Here is an 18,888-nt window from a genome sequence, read left to right as displayed (position 1 = left end):
AACAACACAATTTCATTTCAGTTAGTTTAGCATTTTTAACATTAGTTTTTATTTAGTTTTCGTTTACTGTAATAAAAAATAAAATCTTAATTTTTCTTTCAGGTAAGGGGATTCTTTTTTTCACTGTTAGTTTCAGCTTTAGTCTTTTCATTAATCGTAATAACTCTGCTTCTCCAGTCAATATACAGTCAGTAGTTGCCAGAAATATGAAAAATCCCATTAGTGCTATATATATATATATATATATATATATATATATATATATATATATATATATATATATATATATATATATATATATATATATATATATATATATATATATATATATATATATATATATATAATATGTACTTTACTTTGCAGTGAATGTGTGTATCTTTTCGAGTGTTGGTGTGTCTGACCTGTTCTGGCACGGCTGAATAAGGTAAGTTAATAAAAATCTCCCATGTACAGAAAGACAGACACACACTCCTTGTACTTGTTGTGTGTGGAGAGTGTGTGTGCGTGTCTGTGTGTGTATGTGCGTTTGAGAGGAGAGAGGCACACAGGCCGCTTCAGTTTCCGCCGTGCAACCAGGTTTGTATGAAAGCCATGAATAAGTCAGCATTTCTGCATGATAGGTCTGTAACTAGGAGTGACAGTTAGAGAGCATGGTCCTTAGAATCTCAGATGGGATTCAGTGTACTTGTAAGTGTGTGTGTGTGTGTGTGTGTGTGTGTGTGTGTGTGTGTGTGTGTGTGTGTGTGTGTGTGTGTGTGTGTGTGTGTGTGTGTGTGTGTGTGTCTGAGCGCTGGTGCATGTACGCCCATGTCCTCCCCACTCTTCCCCACCCAGCCCACTAATGGACGTCATGCTGCTGATGAGGCCTGAAAGTGAGGCTGCTGACGTCAGGGCAGATTGAGCTGTAAGGTGACGAACTTCTGGGAATCCACGTAAACACAATATCTAGTTGCACAAACAGTTGTCAGTGTTGCTGAATACATTTTGATTTAACTGTACATAATGCTGCAAATATAAAGTTTTTTTTTTACAATTGTTGCTAAAGGGAAGCATCATTCGTTGAGCCTTAAATATAGATTATTCTGTTACTGATTAATCTTTAACTTTTTTTCTTTGTGTAAAGTTTATAAACTTTTTTTTAATCCCCAATCTTTCATTTCTATATCAAAACAAGTATATGTGGACACAAATTCAGTCATCTTACAGATGCTGGCATTTCAATGTCGTAGATTATCTAAAACTGATTGAAAGAACAAGTGTGTAATTGTATTGTACACCAATAATTCATGCATTAAAAAGCTACTTTTACAGGCTGGCACTCATTCCTTGGCCTTCTTCCTAAATAGCTCTATTCTCACAGTCAGCCACAACCCTGCATCAGTACTAAGCCAGAGAAACTGCAGAAAGATCAGGCCAAACAAGCCCTCCCACAATTCATGCATTCAGCTTCCAGCCTGTTTCCGCTTCGGCTTTCTTCCTAAATTCTTATGCCACTGCAAGTGGTTCATGTTAGTTAAAACACAAATTATGCAAAGAGCACTGGTTTCGCTTGTAAGACAATGAATAAGTGCAATACACGAATGTACCATAATGATTTTGTACAAAACTGAACCAAAACCTTATGAACAGACCGGCCTTACATGCGGTTCCTGTTTTTCTTAGTTTTTTTTTTAAATAGTTTGTTGTCACAACAGCTGTAGCCCGTCAAGGCTTGGACCAAGATGCCCAGTGGTATCTGGTGCAAAGAGAGTGGCATCAGATTCTGTAAGTCTTATATGTTGTGACTTGCAAGAATCATTGATCAGATTTAGTCTGCCTCACCCTCCAGCACTGACAGCGGCTCCTACTTTGTCATTTTGAAGAAGCTTTTACTTGCTTTTTCAAAGCCATGTTTCCCCCGAGCAGTACAGTGGAGTTTAACACAGTGCGCAATTATTTCTGCTTCCGTCATCAGAAGTTACAAACCGTACCAAAATAAGGACACTGTACCGTGTACAGTACAAACAAAAAACTTTAGCTCTCGAAACACTGTGGTCCGTTGATTGGTCAGCAAAGGATTGTTTCTTCCATGTGGCACAGGGACGAACACACGATGCACCATTTTGAAGTCTTTCTTAAACAAAACTTCATTGTAAGACAGACTACAATAGCTTGCATGCCTTCCACTGCCCTTTTTAAAGTGAGTTACATCTTTCTCCCTTAATTGTATTGATTACAGACACTGTTGGGCATGATGTCAAAGTTAAATCGCAGAACTAGATACATCTCTCTGTTCAACACACCTGACAGTGGAAATGCACGTTAGAACAGGGTTTACAGTTCCGAACTGTACCGTACTGACCCAGACAGAGACCGAGTGCTCAGTGGAAATGTAGCTCATGGCGCACCCTGCTACACCTCTTGAATATCCCAGGATCTGACACTAGGCACCGTTGTGAGACAGTCAACTTTATCTAATGAAGTTTTTATGTTTTGCAATAAGCATAGCCGACCGTGGTGTCTTTAGTCCGTCTACACGAGCAAACAAGTCATTTGCAAATCGTAGTGTTGTCTGCCTGGTTGCACTTACTAAAGCATATCAGGTGTTGAGTGAAATTGATTTAATGAGGAAATGATGGCTCCCAGCCCTGGATTTGAAGAACTACATTGGCATACAAAGTGGAAGCAGATGCTCCTCACAAATTGGTTGATGTCATTTTCATCTTCATTCTTGCCCATTGATCCGGATCCATATCCAGGACCACATTTGATCCTGATGTCTCATTTTTCTCCCTGATCCTCAGCCCGAACTTTACCTTGAGTATGACAGTGGATTTAATGACATGTACACAAGGCCCCCACTGAATAAGTCATCCAGCTTCTGAGTAAATACCCAAAGGGCTCATTTATTTTTCATTCCAAGGAATTTCTTTCAGAATACCAAGGCTCTTTGTCCATGTCGCACTCGCAATTTGTTTGTGTTTTTATAGTTGGTTTTTGAACATATTCTGCTATTATTAATTTTAGCGTCCTTTTTATTTCCTGTGAAGCCTTAATGGACTGCTTCTATTGAATTGTTTTTGTTAGTGACTGATTGGGCTAAAGTGCCATGGATCCATGTAACAGTAGGAGGGAGAAGAACTGAAATCGAACTTTGCTTTGAAAAAACCACAGGATGTGCAATTACAGCCAACCCTGCTAACAGCAGGATAACTCTTCATATTAAAGTTGAACGTTAAAAAAGTTGGTTCGTTTTTATCCTCTTTTATCCGACGTGTTATAGTTTGTTGCACAGCCGTGTGGCAAAAGCACATTTAGATAAAAAATATTGGTACACTTTTTTTGTACGGCATCCTCTGAGAATTAAAGTCATTATGATCAAACCCCGTGGAGTTCTTCCACAGACAGGATTTAGCTTTGAACTGGTAAATGATTGATGGGTGAGATGAAAGTGAATGTAGGTCACTGTGGGTGAGGGTCGGCAGAGGCGGCATAAATCAGACAGGGATAATAACCAGATATCATGGAGGATAATAGCCTAACCAGAGCCATTACAGGTGAAGTCAGCAGCTCAACCATTTCCCGTAGCCACTAAGGACTAGATTGCACATTTTACTGCTAACAGATAATTTGGTGTTGAGTTGAGTGCTTTCAAACATGAGGCGAATTCGGATTTGAAGTCAGATGAAGTATTATTGTCTTCAATAGAGAGTAGTTACAGGGTCAATATCTGCCTAATGTATGTAAGGTAGACACACTTATTGGCCAAAATAGTTTTTTTTTTTACATGTGTTCGAATATCTGTACATCTAATCTATTTTGACAGGACATAGAAAGAGTCCCGAAGTTAATGTTTTTCATCTATAATGCCTCCACACTAAAAGTGTTTTGTTATCAGATATCATTAAAAAGAAATGTGCTGTGGAGTCTTGTTCTCTGATTTCTGCTTGAACACGTAAAAATATTCTTGTCTCCTCATTAAGCAAGTTCACTCCACATTTCTTCAGACAGGAGAAGGCTGCCAGACAAAGAATGGAGCCAAGATTTACGATGATAAAGAGACTTGATCTCAAAGAAAGTTAGGAAACATCAAGGCGAATGCAGCTGAAATACACCGACAAAGGCTGAGCCAGTGCTCCTTACGTATAAAAATGTGTGGATTTCAAATTGTATAATTAAGATTCAAATCAGCAATTTCCCATTTTGACCGATACTGACGGATACAGCTTTTACTAAAACATTGATCCACTGTGGTCAAATGTTGATAGACTGCTACAATTTACATGATTGTTCGAAAATGTTTTGATTTGTAATTGTCATTTGAATAAAGTTAAAAAAAATAGAATTTTACATGACAGCAATGACGTTTGCACCTGTTTTAATGAAGCATGTGTCTTCTTTCCAAATGGAGTGAGATTTCAATTTTAGACATTAAACTATTGCATTTTTTGCTTATTTTTCTACAATGTTATTGCATTATACTTTTACGGTCCATTGTTGTGCATCATGAAATATACATGATGTCATAGCATCTATATTGCATTGCAACTTGACCCAGATTTCGACTGTATTTTTGACACACATTAGACTGCATTGGTCTCGGTTTTCCTCCGCACTTGCCAACCACTCAGCTGAGGACCCTACTTTGAAAGATCTGCGTGCAAGCACAGGGTATGTAGTATCTCTGATGAAATGCACGGACCATCAGCAAAAAAACTCGCAGCAGGAGAGACCTTGCAGTTGTCGGTATATGCAAGAAAAAAATGAGAGAAGGAAATTGAGGCTGATACAGGGCAGCGAAAGGAGCAAAAAGACACAAATATAAGGCTCAGACAGGGGAGAACTGGCGAACAGATGGGGAGAAAGAAAGATGGTAAAACCATGAAGGCAGAGTTGGACAACGAGAAAAAAGGAGTGTTGAGGACCATAAAGAGCTGAAGCTGGTGTCAAGAGTAAAGGGTGACGAGACAGAGGAGAACCTTCTGTTTTCAGCACAGAAGGGACGACAGGTGACGGGAAGATAATGGCAGAGGGAGGAGCTCTCCTGACCTCTCCCGACCTCCTCATGGATCCGGCTGCTGGGAAGAGCTGAGGGAAGTGGGCGCAGCAGCAGCAGCAGCAGCCCTAATGTGATAGGATATCCTGCTGCCTGCCTGCTAACCCCTCTTCCTCCGATGGCCATGCCGGTTCCCATCGTTACACTGTCACCTCTGCGCGATGACTGTGCTCAAGAGCTGCAGAAACACACGGGAGAAAACACTCAAAGATGCAATGATGCACATGTTTTTCGCAGGCACACACGCAGACACAGATGGATGCTCCATGCGCTGATGTACGTGGGCCTCCACACATGTTGACAGCCAAAAAAACTCACACACACGCTCATATAAACACGTCTCTAGTTGACTCACCATTCGCAGCCAAGGACACTTTCACTCAGGTCACTACATTACGCAGCAATGAAGGACAGAGTTGAAATTGTGGAACAGAGGATATGAGATTAAACAAAGAGTTTGCCAGACTTGGCACCAAAATAAAGCAAAAATAACAAAAAAATTATCACTCAGTGCAGTGTTGTTTGTTATTTACCAAACTCAAACAAAGCCCAGTATCCATTTTAGTGAAGCTTTACATTTATAAATCCTAATGCAAGCTTATCACTTCAATATAATTTACACCTGAGATGAACATTTTTAGCGTTTTGTGATTGCAAACCCAAATGCAAAAGTGTTTGTTTATTATTATGCTACACTTTGGTTACTTATGGATGCCCCTGTCCCCCACACAAAGTTCAGCTTCATGTAGGTATTTTCTAGTGCGGAAAAGCTGCTGTGCTTAACAATACCCATCATACTTCAAAGCCAGGCCACACTGAAACTTCAAGCCCATTTTGGAATTGCCCTCCTCCCTCCAGATCCAGTAATTACAGCTCATACAAGACATAAACATTATAACTCGTCAAACCACTGTATAATAATACCGCAAAGTACTTCAAAGAGACAACTCACATTTCAAGCGGAAAATAAAAACTCATGGATTATGCATTAGGAGGGACTGATTCAACCTTCCAGAGCAGCTGGGGCTCAGCTCAAGTTAACTGGAGCGAGACCCAAAATTTGATGGCTAAGATTTATCCTAGACTAATTTGAAAATAAAATTTGCACGTTTGGTGAGACTGAAAAATGCTGGTTGTGTGGGATGTTGTTTTTTTCTTTTTTTGCCAGCCTTGATTTTGCATTTGAAATTAGGAGCCTGTTTCTCGTGTAAAAAAAAAATAGGAATATGTGGCTTCAACTTCACAGTTAACGAGAGAGTTGTCCTAAAAGAGAAGAGGATTTTGTTTTTATGTTTCAATACTACCCTCTTGTGTCTTGTATTACCCTTACATTTTTTCTTCTTTAATTTGTTTTTTTAGCCAATAAGATCAAAATTTAACCAAGCTGTACAACAAAATTCAAATAGTCTAGCATTAAGAGGCTTTCACACCTATAGTGATTAAAACAATCAATAAGTCAATTATTTTTACTTCTGGTCAACAGTAGATACATTTTTGTGTCAACATTCATTTTGAAGCTCTGTTGGCAATATAGCAACCACTTAATGAACTGTACTGTTTCTAGTACATTTTTGTTACTACTTACTTATTACTTACTTAAAAATGATACTTTATGATATTTATTTCATTCATTTATTTATTCATTTATTCTTTTCCTCTAACTTCTAACTCACTGGCCGTCCCCTGAATTAACAGTTAGGCTGGATACAAACCCCCTATGTGTCTTTATAATTTAGACCTTGGTGTTCCTATAACACGTCATGACTTAAACAATCTGTTAAAATTCAGTTTTTAAGCAGAAGCCAGATTGTTCTCTTTTGGATGTCTGCACTAAAAATACTGCTGCTGGCAAAGAACTCAAACTTACATAAACCCAGCAGTAGACAGAGCAGAGATGTCAGTCACACAATGAGTCTATGAAGAAATCTCGTCTTTTTTTTTTGCTCTGCGAATGATGTTCAAACTCAAACTGGGTTAGAGAGCGAAGATGGTGAAACAAGATTGGGCCCCATTTCTACACTGAAATGCATTCTGTGTTCATGTGTCAGCGTATATTTGTCTGTTATTCTGAGGCCAAACTCTACATATTTAGTGCATATATGGTACATTTACTGACAGCGCTATATTGAAAAATCCATGCATGTCAAAGACAGGCATGGGATTTACAACATAGTTACACCACAAAGCAGCATCTTTATTAATGCTGTGACCTACTTACTGACAGAAAGTCAACAGTTTCATCACTAAATGTCGACAACCTTCCCCAATGTCACTAACATGTCTGTCATTTTAATTAGTCATGAAGTGTCTTTCCTATTTATCTCAACCAGCGTTAACTGGGTTTGAAGCCTCTGACCCTTCATTCATCTTCTCATTCAACAGTATCTTAAACATGACAGTGGCGCTCAAGCAGAATACGAGGAAGTAGTAAGTTATTTACATTCCAGGATGAACAAAAAAATATGGCATGGTTATTTTTCTACCATCAAACTATCAAATTGGAGCAATCTTACAGATGATTTAGGAGCACCTAATCGGGTTTTTCTTGATTAGAGTGATACAATTGTCAAATATTTATGTAAGCATATTAAAAGAGGAAATACATTTAAACCCTAGCTAGTAAGAGGATGAGTGCAGGTCTGGATCAATACTAAAGCTGAAGAAAGTAACATTAAATGTGTGATATTGAACAACAGTGCCACCTTGTGGTCATTTGTGACAGGTACAAGGACAAAAGTGGGATATTCTGTATAGAAATTGTTCAAATTCGGTTCACAGCTGATGATGACTTAAAATAAATGGACTATAATCTAGCATTACCAGAAAATCTGAAGATGGAAATTAAAGATTTTGACCAATAACTACTGATACTCAACAAATAGTAATACAGCAGAAGTAGCACTCAATAAATAAAAAATAATTGTTCAGGTTCCCTTCATCAATCACAAAATGTAATGGTAAACAATATATCTTTACTTAGTAAAAAATAGTCCCACACTGCAAGCAATTTAACCCTACAATGTTTTATCATTCCCTCCTCAACACTATATATGTATCTGTAAAAGTCAAATATCACAGATTTATATCCATCAGGAACCGGCAGCCTCTTTCTGTACATTGGTTCTTGCGTGTTTTTTTGGACTGCAAGACTTTCAAAAAAAACACTTATATTAGATTTCTCTGGACTGTGACTCGTGTACTGATTGCACTGCAAGACATATCTGAACCAGAACCTTGCCTTTTTTTTTGTTTTTTTTCAGAAAATTTGTGACAGAAACCTGTACTGTAAGTATCAGACTGATAATGATAATAATAGAAATCCTATAATGTGGCTGGTGGTTAGCCATTGTCTAATTTAACTGTTTATAAATGTACAAGACTTATTTGAATCTAAAATATACATTAAAGATCTGTAACTGTACTTTTACAGCATCTCCACAGGACTATCTGATGCAAAAATAGCCCTATCAGAAAGAATAAAGTAATTCATGTCCACTGTCAAGCACTATAATGTAGCTTTACATCAAATACTACACACATTGAAATACTCTTCGTTATATTGAGTTATTTAATTAAAATCTATCGTCAATTTTATTTCATTTTTGTTTTTGGGACAAACTTACGTAGTAGAACTGCTACCATCATCAAAGAAAATTAAAGCCATATCACCTTATAATGTGAAATATTAATGTTCTAACAATATATTTTTTACATTTTACAATATGTTATCACGGTATTACAGTATATATTTCATGTTTGAACAATATATCATTATGTTATTTCAATATACATATTCATCATGTTACAACAACAAAATTACGTTCTTACAAAATAAATATTGTATTTTAAGAACGTGATCATATATTATACCAACGTGAAACGTTTTTCGTTACGATTTGATAAACATGTAGGCTATATTGTAATACCCTGATATCAGAATCAGAATCAGAATCAGCTTTATTGGCCAAGTTTGAGCATGCCCGATAAGTAATTTGACCCCGGTTATTTCGCTCACTACCCAGATTTAAAAAGTAGCAAACAGTAAATAAACACATGTGGCACTTATTAACATATATACAATTAAATTAAAAAAGTGAAAGGTGCAGCAGTATGAGGTAGACATGGTAATGACAGCTCTTAATAACATATACACAATTTTTAAAAAGTGAACGGTTCAGCAGAATGAGGTAGATATGACCTACGACTCAGTGCATTATTTTTTACCTTTTTATATTCAACATTGCTTTTATCTTATCCTAGTAATTGTTCTATAAAGGAACTTAGAACTGAATTCTGTCAAAATTCTGTATTATATTATTGCACCTATATGTTTCTATATGATCATTTTATCTTTTATTTTTATTTGCTATTATTGTTTATTTCTCTATTTCTCATTGTTCTTAACATGTCTATATTCCTACTGTGAAGCACTTTGAGCTGCAATTCTTGTATGAAAGGTGCTATAGAAATCAAGTTTATTATTATTATTATTATTATTGTTATTATTATTATTATTATTATTGGAAGTTGCATTATCCTATTGTTCAAACATGAAAAACAATGTTGTAATTACGTGATAACGTATTTTCTTCTTTCACTGAGGTGGCAGCTTGACATTTCCGGACAAACTTTAAATGATCAAATTCTTTAAAAAATTAACTTGTTACAGGCAAGTTTGTTCAGCAATGTCCTGTGAGGTAGTGTAAACAAAACCTGTGTAATAAGCTACGAATTTTCACAGTGTAAACTAAAAGACGATGAAAAAGGAGGGAAATCTTGTTGATGTTCCAGTATGACATGCCGTCTTTTAAAAACCGTCTTGCGGCTGTCAAAACTAAACTACAAGGACCACAATGCACTGCGGCGCCAGCGTCGTTATCGTGACACATCTTCAATGTAAGGAATAGCTTCCTCTTTGAGAGCGTTTTGTTTGTTCACCTTGGGAAGGCTCCTTCCTAGCACAACGACAACTAAACGGCTCCTCTTTCAGGATACATTTTCGTCCGCTAAGTGTGTTGCATAAATGACCCGCAGACACCTTTGAGGCTGAAGAGGTCGCCGGCGGAGAGACTGACGAGCTAGTGCCGGCTAACGCGGCTAACGAGGAGACCACGTCCACAACACTGGGGGGCAAAACGAACCACAAACTGCGGCTGACAACAGTAACTGTTGACGTTACAGCCACGGGATATACCACCACAAGGTAAAAAGGACTTTGTTTCTCATTGTCAGTGTTTGTATGAGCCACAAACAGCGGCTGGCTAGCACTCACAGGCTAAGTGCGCGTCACCAGGAGGATCAGCATGTCACTGATATGTGAAATGTCTGATGTATGTCAGAGTCAATGTTACATCTCAGACGGTTTTGTGGGAACTGCTGCCAAAACATTAGCCATAAACGACACAAACAGCGATAGTTATGGTTTAATAAGTTGTCGTGTGAAACGTTGTCTGTCACGTGAGCTGCCACAACACAGGAAACCCAGATTAACCTCCTTTTCACCAACTATCAAAGTCTTCTAATGTGGTAAGACTATGTAGGCTTTAAGGCACTTGTTTTCCTCTTTAGGTATAATCTCGTACCATTAAAATTACACAGTTTGAACTCATTCAAGTTGTGGCTTAGTTCAATCATTAACAGTAGTGCTGAAAGACTCTGTTGTGTTTAGACATGTGATAGGAGCTTAGTGTTTAGTTGGGTTTTTTTTTTTGTGATCGCTTCTTGGCGACCCTAATGGGAAAGTTTAAACCCCAAAACAAGTTTCTAGCGAGCAAAGTGGGACAACACTGGGCTTGCAGTAAGAGATTAAGGTGTATCATCTGCTGTTGAGTTCACCAGGCTTACATGCACCCACAACACTACTCTTGGTTATCAGAGCTGGTAGAGGAGCCAAAAATTGTACTCAAGTAAAAGTACTGTTACTTCAGAATAATATGACTCAAGTAGAAGTAAAAAGTAGTCATCCAAATAATTACTTGAGTAAAAGTAAAAAAGTACTTTGTGAAAAACTACTTAAGTACTGAGTAACTGTTGAGTAACGTCTGATTTATTTTTTAAAACAACCATTCAAACAGACAAAAGTACAAAATAATCATCTTCAGGCAAATTAAATCGATAAAATAAATTAAAATTAATAAAAAATAGCTTAAATTAAAATAAGCTTAAAGTAAATTCAAGTACTTTAATAAATAATAAAATAACAGAATAAATAAATAAATTAAGCACAAGTTGCACAAGATGTCAAGCCTTTGTACTTTTCTTTTTTAACCAGGCAGAACTAGAACAAGCCCATGAACTCATATACACTCTGCGTGTTTGTTTGTGTCTGTGTGACAAAACATGCAAAAACAAACATTTTTCCCAAACAATCACCCAGTGATGTCAGGAGATTGACGCATACGCGGATAAAAGGGATAAAATAAAAGTAACGAGCTCAACGTAGCCTAATGTAGCGGAGTAAGAGTAACAGTTTCTTCTTCACAAATCTACTCGAGTAAAAGTAAAAAGTAGTGATTCAAAACTACTTCTAAAAGTAAAAAATTTCCCCAAACTTACTCAAGTAAATGTAACGGAGTAAATGTAACTCGTTACTACCCACCTCTGGTTATACTCTTTTTATATTTCATTTGTTTAACTGCCAGCGTGCAGAGGTAAAATACTATAAACGTTCATAAGCTGGTGCTCTCACTGTCATATCAAAAACATATCATCATATGTTTTTGCTTTGCACATTACTATATTTCATTATATATTCTCCAGAACTGAGTCTGTTACCAGTACTCTCAGTTTTTGCCTCTGAGATCTGGCCACCTGCATAGGATGAGCTCATGTCTAAAAGCCCTTCCTTAAAAACACTGAAAGCTGCCTTTTGAAATTTAAACATTTCATTTTTACCAGTTCTGCTGGTCGTATAGCTTTGTTTAAATGCTGACCAGTTAGACAATAGTCAAGCTGGATGCATGCATTTATATGTAAAAGAGCTCCTTATGTTAACCTTGACAACAGGTGATAATAGCATTCATTTTAAATGAAGAGGTGAGTCACCGGGATAAAAAGAGCTTAGATACCAGTATGCATTGTTCACTTGTGGCTTTGCTTTGCTTTTTTTTTTGTTAAAGGTGATGGAAATGGTGTCAATTTTTAAAGAGCTAATACAGTTTTCATATAACTTAGTAAAATGTCTGTACAGATACAGTACAAAAATGCCTCTTCCCACAATTTTATAGCTCTGATCATTGCAGCAGGTTTGAAGGGGGGGAGTCAGAGACATATCTTGTCTCTACCCCTGTGCTCTGCAGGGTGTGTCTCTTCTGTAATTGGTGTTAGAGCTTTGAACCAACCACTTCAGAGGAATGGCAGTTGCTGAATGATTTGAAGTTGAGTGGAGACAAATATTAGTGGACGCTGAATAATTCAAATATTATCTGGGTCAGTGATGTCACATTAGCCTGGATATCTGCATGGTATATTTAAGACTCAATCTACTCAAAACTAAGTATCGGTAGTAGTGTTGAGTAATGTTATTTGGTAGTCACTTCTGAGTCACTTCTGAGTCTGATATAAATGCTTTCATAGATTACTTTTTTTTTTTCATTAAAATTATTTTTCTAAGTGGGTCATATTGCAAGTGTATTTTTCTGCATCAGTATCCCGCAGAGAATCTAACGATGCACATTTGTTCTAGTGAAAAATGATCGAGGGGGTACTCGCTTCCCTTTTTCAACAACATGCTGCGACACAAATAATCCACGTGCTTTTTTTGAGGTTTTGTGCTGGGCAGGTGTGATGCATGAAAATGTTCACTGCAATTTGTTTGTTGCTCATGTTCATATCATGGTTATGTGTCAATAAATGTGATTCTGATAAGAAGTACTCATTCTGTGTTTACACCTGTCCCTTCTCTTTCAAATTGCAAATCTGACAGGATTCTGATGTGAATTTACCAGACAGAAAGATGAACAAATCCCTCCCACACTCTCTAATGAATCTCACCTGGAGTGGGAGGTCTTTGTAAGGAAAAGAGAGAGGAGGAAGAATCACACGTGGTCTGAAAACAGGGGACATGAATCTCCATCAAGTCCTCACAGGGGCTGTCAACCCTGGGGACAATTGTTTCTCTGTCGGGAGCTTCAACAATGTGCCTTTCACGGTAAGATATTTCAAGTTGTGGAAATAATTCCCTTCCAGACATTAAGATGTTCTGATTTTTTTTAAGTTGTGGTCAGCTGATTTGTGACAAAGCTTAGTGGATTTTTTTTCTTTGTTTGTTTTTATTGTAGAAAAAACATGCAAGAAACATATTCTTCCACAGGCCTTCTGTATAGTAAACATTTTTGATTCTGCATAGGGAACTCAGTTTTTTACTACTTTCTAAACTTAAGAAAATTATTTGAAGGATCGGACTTGTAACAAAGTTACAGAAGTTTGATATGTGAGCCATTTTATATTCTGTGATATTATGAAAACCTCAGAGATATTACTTCCTTCTATTTTGTGAAAGACTCTTGATTGCAATGAATCACAGTTCATGTGCAGATATCCCTTCGAGAAATATAGAAATAGAGCAGATAAATCTAATTTTATATGCTTGTCCTGCTGAGCTGTCACATGCTGGTATGTCTCATTCACTGACACAGACTCTGGGAAAAGTTCAGGTCAAATGACCCCTCATACAATTCTCTCAGGATGAATCCATGTCATCATAATCTCTCACCACTTATTGCTGTATCCCTGTTTCCTGATAGGCTTATGCGTCAGGTTGTGACGTGGTGATTTTGGGCAGTAATTTTGAGCGGCTGCAGATTATCCCAGGGGCCAAGCATGGTAACATCCAGGTCGGATGTGTTGACTGCTCACTGCAGGGTGGACAGGTAAGAATAACTGAAAGGTGCTCTTTTGTGTATTTGGAATAATAGGGTTTTTCTGTGCACAAAAGAGCATAGTTTTGTCCCGACATTCACAAAAAGTACATCTCGTAGAAAATTAGATTTTTCTTTTAGTCTAACAAAGTGGTTCATAAAGGGATTTCTACAGATAGTCTCGGGCTGTCTGCTATACATATACTGTTATACATTTTTTTTTTTTATAAAGTTAATTGCTTTGCACAATGTCATTTGGACTGCCATATAGACAAAGCAAAACCTTAACTTTTGTTAGACTTTGAGGTCTTGATAATGATGGCCTTTCAAATTATTGCATAGTGCGTTTTAGAAAGAAAGCAGCTGACTAGTTGCTCATAAACGAACCTGGTAGATTAATGGGAAATTAAAATAAATTTCAACCCTAGATGCAGTTGTAATTCTCAATGTTCATAGCCTGCTGGTTGAGATCAAACTAGTGACGGGAGAATCAAATTGACAATAATAACTTCACTTTGTTATATATGTACGGTAATACACTAAGCACAAACTTAGTATAAAAAATGGCACAGAATGGCACCGTGGCATACAGTTCTCCTCTTGCTTGATTCATTGTAAATCATCATATGTAGTGAAGGTCATTCCACCAAATGATCATTTCACTGGGGCTGGAATGAGTTTGTAGGGAAGATCAGTTTACATTTCGGTGTTAGTGAGATCATCATTATCTAAGGAATCTTATCCATTTTATTCAAAATACCAAAGACACTAGATTATTTTGATAGATTAGCTGGAACTGTTTTACACAGAAAATTAGTGACAAGCTTTGTTGCCCCTTAAGCATCGGCATCGTCAGTTTTCAGAAAAGACATTTGTTGGAAACATCAAAGGGGTAGCTTAATGAATTTGAGCTTCTTGTCAGCAACTCCGAGGGAGGAGAAAAAAAGAATCAGTCATTAAAGCCAGAAGCAATACAATATACATATTTGCTGATCTAACTGACAATCCCTGCAATGATCCTAAACTTGTTCTGAAAGTTTGGACAGGGGGGGAAGAAAACTTGTCATATCTTTTAGTAATTTTAGTTTAAAAGTTCATTTTAGTTAATGTTTGCTTTCTGATCTTTATGTTTCACTTTTTATGGAAAAGCATGCAAAAAGGGTTACTCTCCTAATGAGTTTCAGTAATAAATACAGAATCTAATCGGGATTTTGACAGGAATGCACATGGCAACCCATGGTAGTTTGACCATGGATTAGTTGTTGTTTTTTTAGTTAACCTGACGGAATTGTAAGCAGTAAGAAATTATATCATATATGTGTGCATGTATGTGTAAACATGGATACTTGCTGTATGTAAGAGCTATATTGGCAAAAGAAAGGAAATGGAGACAGATTTTAGTTTACTCAACACACTGATGTGGTGAGGTTGTTTCTGCTGTTACTAAATTTGCAGAGGGAATTGTCAATCTAAGGGCAGATGTGCGGTGCCGGATAACTGTGTTAAAATGTTTCAAAATTGTCCCCAGGCTTCTAAATTAACTTAGGAATCGTTTTTCTGCACTGTGCTGTTTTGTGAAATACATAAACTATAAAAATAGAATAAGTCATGTGTATGCTTTAGTACTGTGAGGAAACAATGACTTGTTCTAAAGTGATAAAAACAGAAATACTGTCATAGAGTGGTGTGGTGGTGGTTTAATCTTCAACCCCTCCAAGCGAAGTGTCCTTGGGCAGGAAACTGAATCCCACATGACTGGGGTAACAAATCTATCATTGTATGTGCATAAACTCAGAAATGAAGAAGATAAAGGCAGATGGTATCAGTAACCTTGGTTAATTTTTTATTTTTTTTCAATTAGTAGGGTAGTCATTTCAAACTGCAGAATATCAGCTATGTTTTAAATACAAGAAGGGAAAGAAAGCTCAGCCACTTAGTCTTTTACTGCTCCCCTCGTGATGTTTAATCCAATTCAGTTGGGTCAGAAGTCCCCACACATGCCTCCAGCATGGTCCAGCGTCTGTTTAAGAATGCAGAGTTAGTATGCTTGTCTCTTTTTTTGCCTTCTGCTCATTGAAACATTTGCAGTGCAGTTTACATGTGTCTGTTCATTCTGTAGTTGTTGCACTAGTTATGCCCTTAGTAGAATGTATAGCACTTGGTTGAATAAAGCATGTATGCTTTCATAATTCAGTGTCTTGAGAATATAATTAGTTGTGATTTAAAAAAAGAAAAAAAACTGCATTGTTAAGACATTCCTTAAATGGTTTGATTAAGGTGTCATATTGCTTTGGGAATCAAAACAAATGTGTGGCAATAATATGAAGGCAACATTGAGAAAACATTGACATTTAAATCAACATTATAAGAAAAGCAACTGTAATCTGACTACAACACCAACCGGTTCCTCTGGAAATGAATGTGTTGTCACTGGAACTTTTAGATGTCTTTTGAAATATCAGTGCAGCATAGTAAAATTTCAAAATCTTACCTTGAAAAGCAAACCAAAGAAAAGTGACAATAATACGATTGTTTACAGTTCAAATGCATGACCTGTAGCTTTTGGCTACAATTTGATAAGTGAAATGTGTTACATGTGAAATAGATGGCTGACCTTAGAAAAAAAAAATGCATTCTCTGTTAGAGCCTCTGTCTGCTCTGAAGAATTTCCATGTGACTGTGCTCGCACGCATGACTACTTGTGCATCTGGGCATTTTTATATGTGCGCAATTTCTGTACATCCTTGCACGTAATTTACTCTCATACGGTGGTCTGTATCTCTGACCACCAGCATAATATTTACCACTTTAAAGACACCGTTTTTTTTTTTTTTTTTACCTTCATAAATATCTCTGCTATTTGTTCAGTTGACCAGTGTTCCTGTGGTTATCATGGAGAGTCCTTAAGCAGATTGGCCTAACTAATTCTCAATAGAATAGATCTAATTGATAGAATTATCTGGATTCAACACTTGTTTCTTATATCTCAAAACTATTTTCGGTTTATTGTCATAGCATTATACATGTTTACTTAACAATACTTTTTTCTGTAATTTATTGAGGCTGTTCTTGATTGTTTGGGTTTTCTGACAATTTAAGAGCCCTTTTTCCAAACAAACATTGTTGATAAATGTAGTTTGTTATGAGTGCAGGTGATAATTTATTTGTTTATTTTTTAACATTTGCTAATTTATTTTTATCAGAATTATTTATTATGATAATCTCTTGTTTGTTTGTGTTGTTTTTTTTCTGCTGACAGATTGCAGCTTCCTATGGAAGCATTGTGTGTATATTTGAGCCTGTGCAGCAGCCAGATCAAAAAGACACATTATTGTCCGTAAGTAATTTACACTGGTTTGATTTTAGTCCCATGTGGTCATTGGTTGGATTCGGATCATTCAGCAAACAACATTGTCTGTGTAGTCTGGATATTTGCAATATAAGAGAAGATTGAGGGGTATTTTATTGTTTATTAATTTGCTGTATTTGATTTGCATGCATCTTTCTTTATAGTGTGCAAACAAGATTGTAGAGTTGAGTAGCATTCTGTTATTGGAAATTATCAAAAAATCATTAATTTAAAGAAACAAGTTAAAAATGTCCCCTCTTGAGCACAGTCTGTCGTTCTGTAATTAAAGGACTTGTTATATAATGTTTAGGATCATGTTGACCTCTTATGGAATCATCTGTTGGCACTTATTGTGCAACTGTTTGATTTCATACATTACCCTGATTGAACGGAAAAAAAAAAGTAACTTGAAAGCTTATTTAGATGTAATTTTAATGTTTTGCTTTAAATCAGATAGATGGATACTTCATTAATCTCGGAGGAAATTTAGGAAATCTTGTCTTTATCCTATCTGTACAGAAATTGAACTGCCAGTGGCAAAAAACTGGTCAGTTTGTGTTGGAGTCTATGGTACGGAACTTGGCTTGGCACCCAACAGGTACTTAAATACTGTATATCACTGCCTTAACACAAACCAAACAAAAAAATCACACAAAGTTTTTTGAACCGTTAGGCACTATACATCTAGAATATCTTCTGAAGTGTATAGATTTGTTTTTGAGAAACTGTGTCAAAAGCGTGGATAATTTTTGTGTGCAGGTAGCACACTCTTGACAGGCTCCAGCAGCCTCCAGTTGTGGTCCCATGTTGATGGGGGGAAAGATGGAGGTGAAGGGAGTGGAAAGCAGACTCGGATGACCATACAAGACTCTTGTTCTGCTTGGAGATGTATCTGGCAGATCAAGTAAGAACTGAGACATTGGAAATCTGCAATATCACTTAAGACTGCGATTTAAATACTTTATTTTTGTATCTTTTTCTTTTTATAACAGGACTGCATAAATACCTCTCAAAATGTGTTTCAATTACATACATTTTTAGCTTATTTGTATTATTTAGTTACAAGTTATATAGAGTAATAACTAAAACCAGGTCATGTAGATTTTTTGTGATTTATTGAAATCCTTAATACTTGCTCGATACATTTATTTTTAACACAATTATCTTAGACCTTCTTAGACAAGTTTTATCGGAAAGAAAAAACTTATTAAAAAGTTTGCATATTTTTGTGTTCAGGACTGCCTCTCCAGTTTGTTTTATTAAGTACTCACCTGATGGGGAATTCTTTGCTACTGCTGGACAGGTAAATTACTTCTTATGATGCTGAATTATGATGCTATAAACTTGTAGGTTTCTTTTCCATTGTTTAGTCACAGATGTAATCTAGAGTAATGAATAACATTATTTTAAGATCAGATCAGTAATGTTCCTTTTTCTGCGTCTCTTTTCTAGGATGACTGCTTGGTAAAGGTCTGGTACGGCACCAGTAAGTGGCAGTCAAGTGTTGCCAGACTCTTCACACCCCCAGATTCCAGTGTGAGTGTTCAGGGAGAGCTGGCCTTTTCCTTTGTCTACCTGGCCCATCCCCGATCTGTTACTGGTTTCTCTTGGAGGAAGACTAGCAAATACATGCCACGGTACAA

General features: G+C 36.8%; 1 protein-coding gene across 2 annotated transcripts in view; it reads left to right on the top strand.

Annotated features, from left to right (window-relative positions):
• The first annotated feature begins 9,932 nt into the window (after nt 1–9,932).
• Nucleotides 9,933–18,888, top strand: part of LOC133450637 (dmX-like protein 1) — a 52,271-nt gene continuing 43,315 nt past the window's right edge. For both annotated transcript variants that reach the window (XM_061729414.1, XM_061729413.1), the window contains exons 1-8: nt 9,933–10,241; nt 12,963–13,187; nt 13,783–13,908; nt 17,156–17,233; nt 17,765–17,843; nt 18,005–18,149; nt 18,482–18,548; nt 18,698–18,882. In XM_061729414.1, the coding sequence (XP_061585398.1) occupies nt 13,101–13,187; nt 13,783–13,908; nt 17,156–17,233; nt 17,765–17,843; nt 18,005–18,149; nt 18,482–18,548; nt 18,698–18,882 (767 nt within the window). In that variant the 5' untranslated portion in view covers nt 9,933–10,241; nt 12,963–13,100. The remainder of the gene's footprint in view (nt 10,242–12,962; nt 13,188–13,782; nt 13,909–17,155; nt 17,234–17,764; nt 17,844–18,004; nt 18,150–18,481; nt 18,549–18,697; nt 18,883–18,888) is intronic.

This window comes from Cololabis saira, chromosome 9, assembly GCF_033807715.1.
Source record: "Cololabis saira isolate AMF1-May2022 chromosome 9, fColSai1.1, whole genome shotgun sequence".
In the NCBI taxonomy this organism is placed as follows: domain Eukaryota; kingdom Metazoa; phylum Chordata; class Actinopteri; order Beloniformes; family Belonidae; genus Cololabis; species Cololabis saira.
Note: the sequence above shows the minus strand (reverse complement) of the source record. Positions and strands in the feature narration are given on the sequence as shown.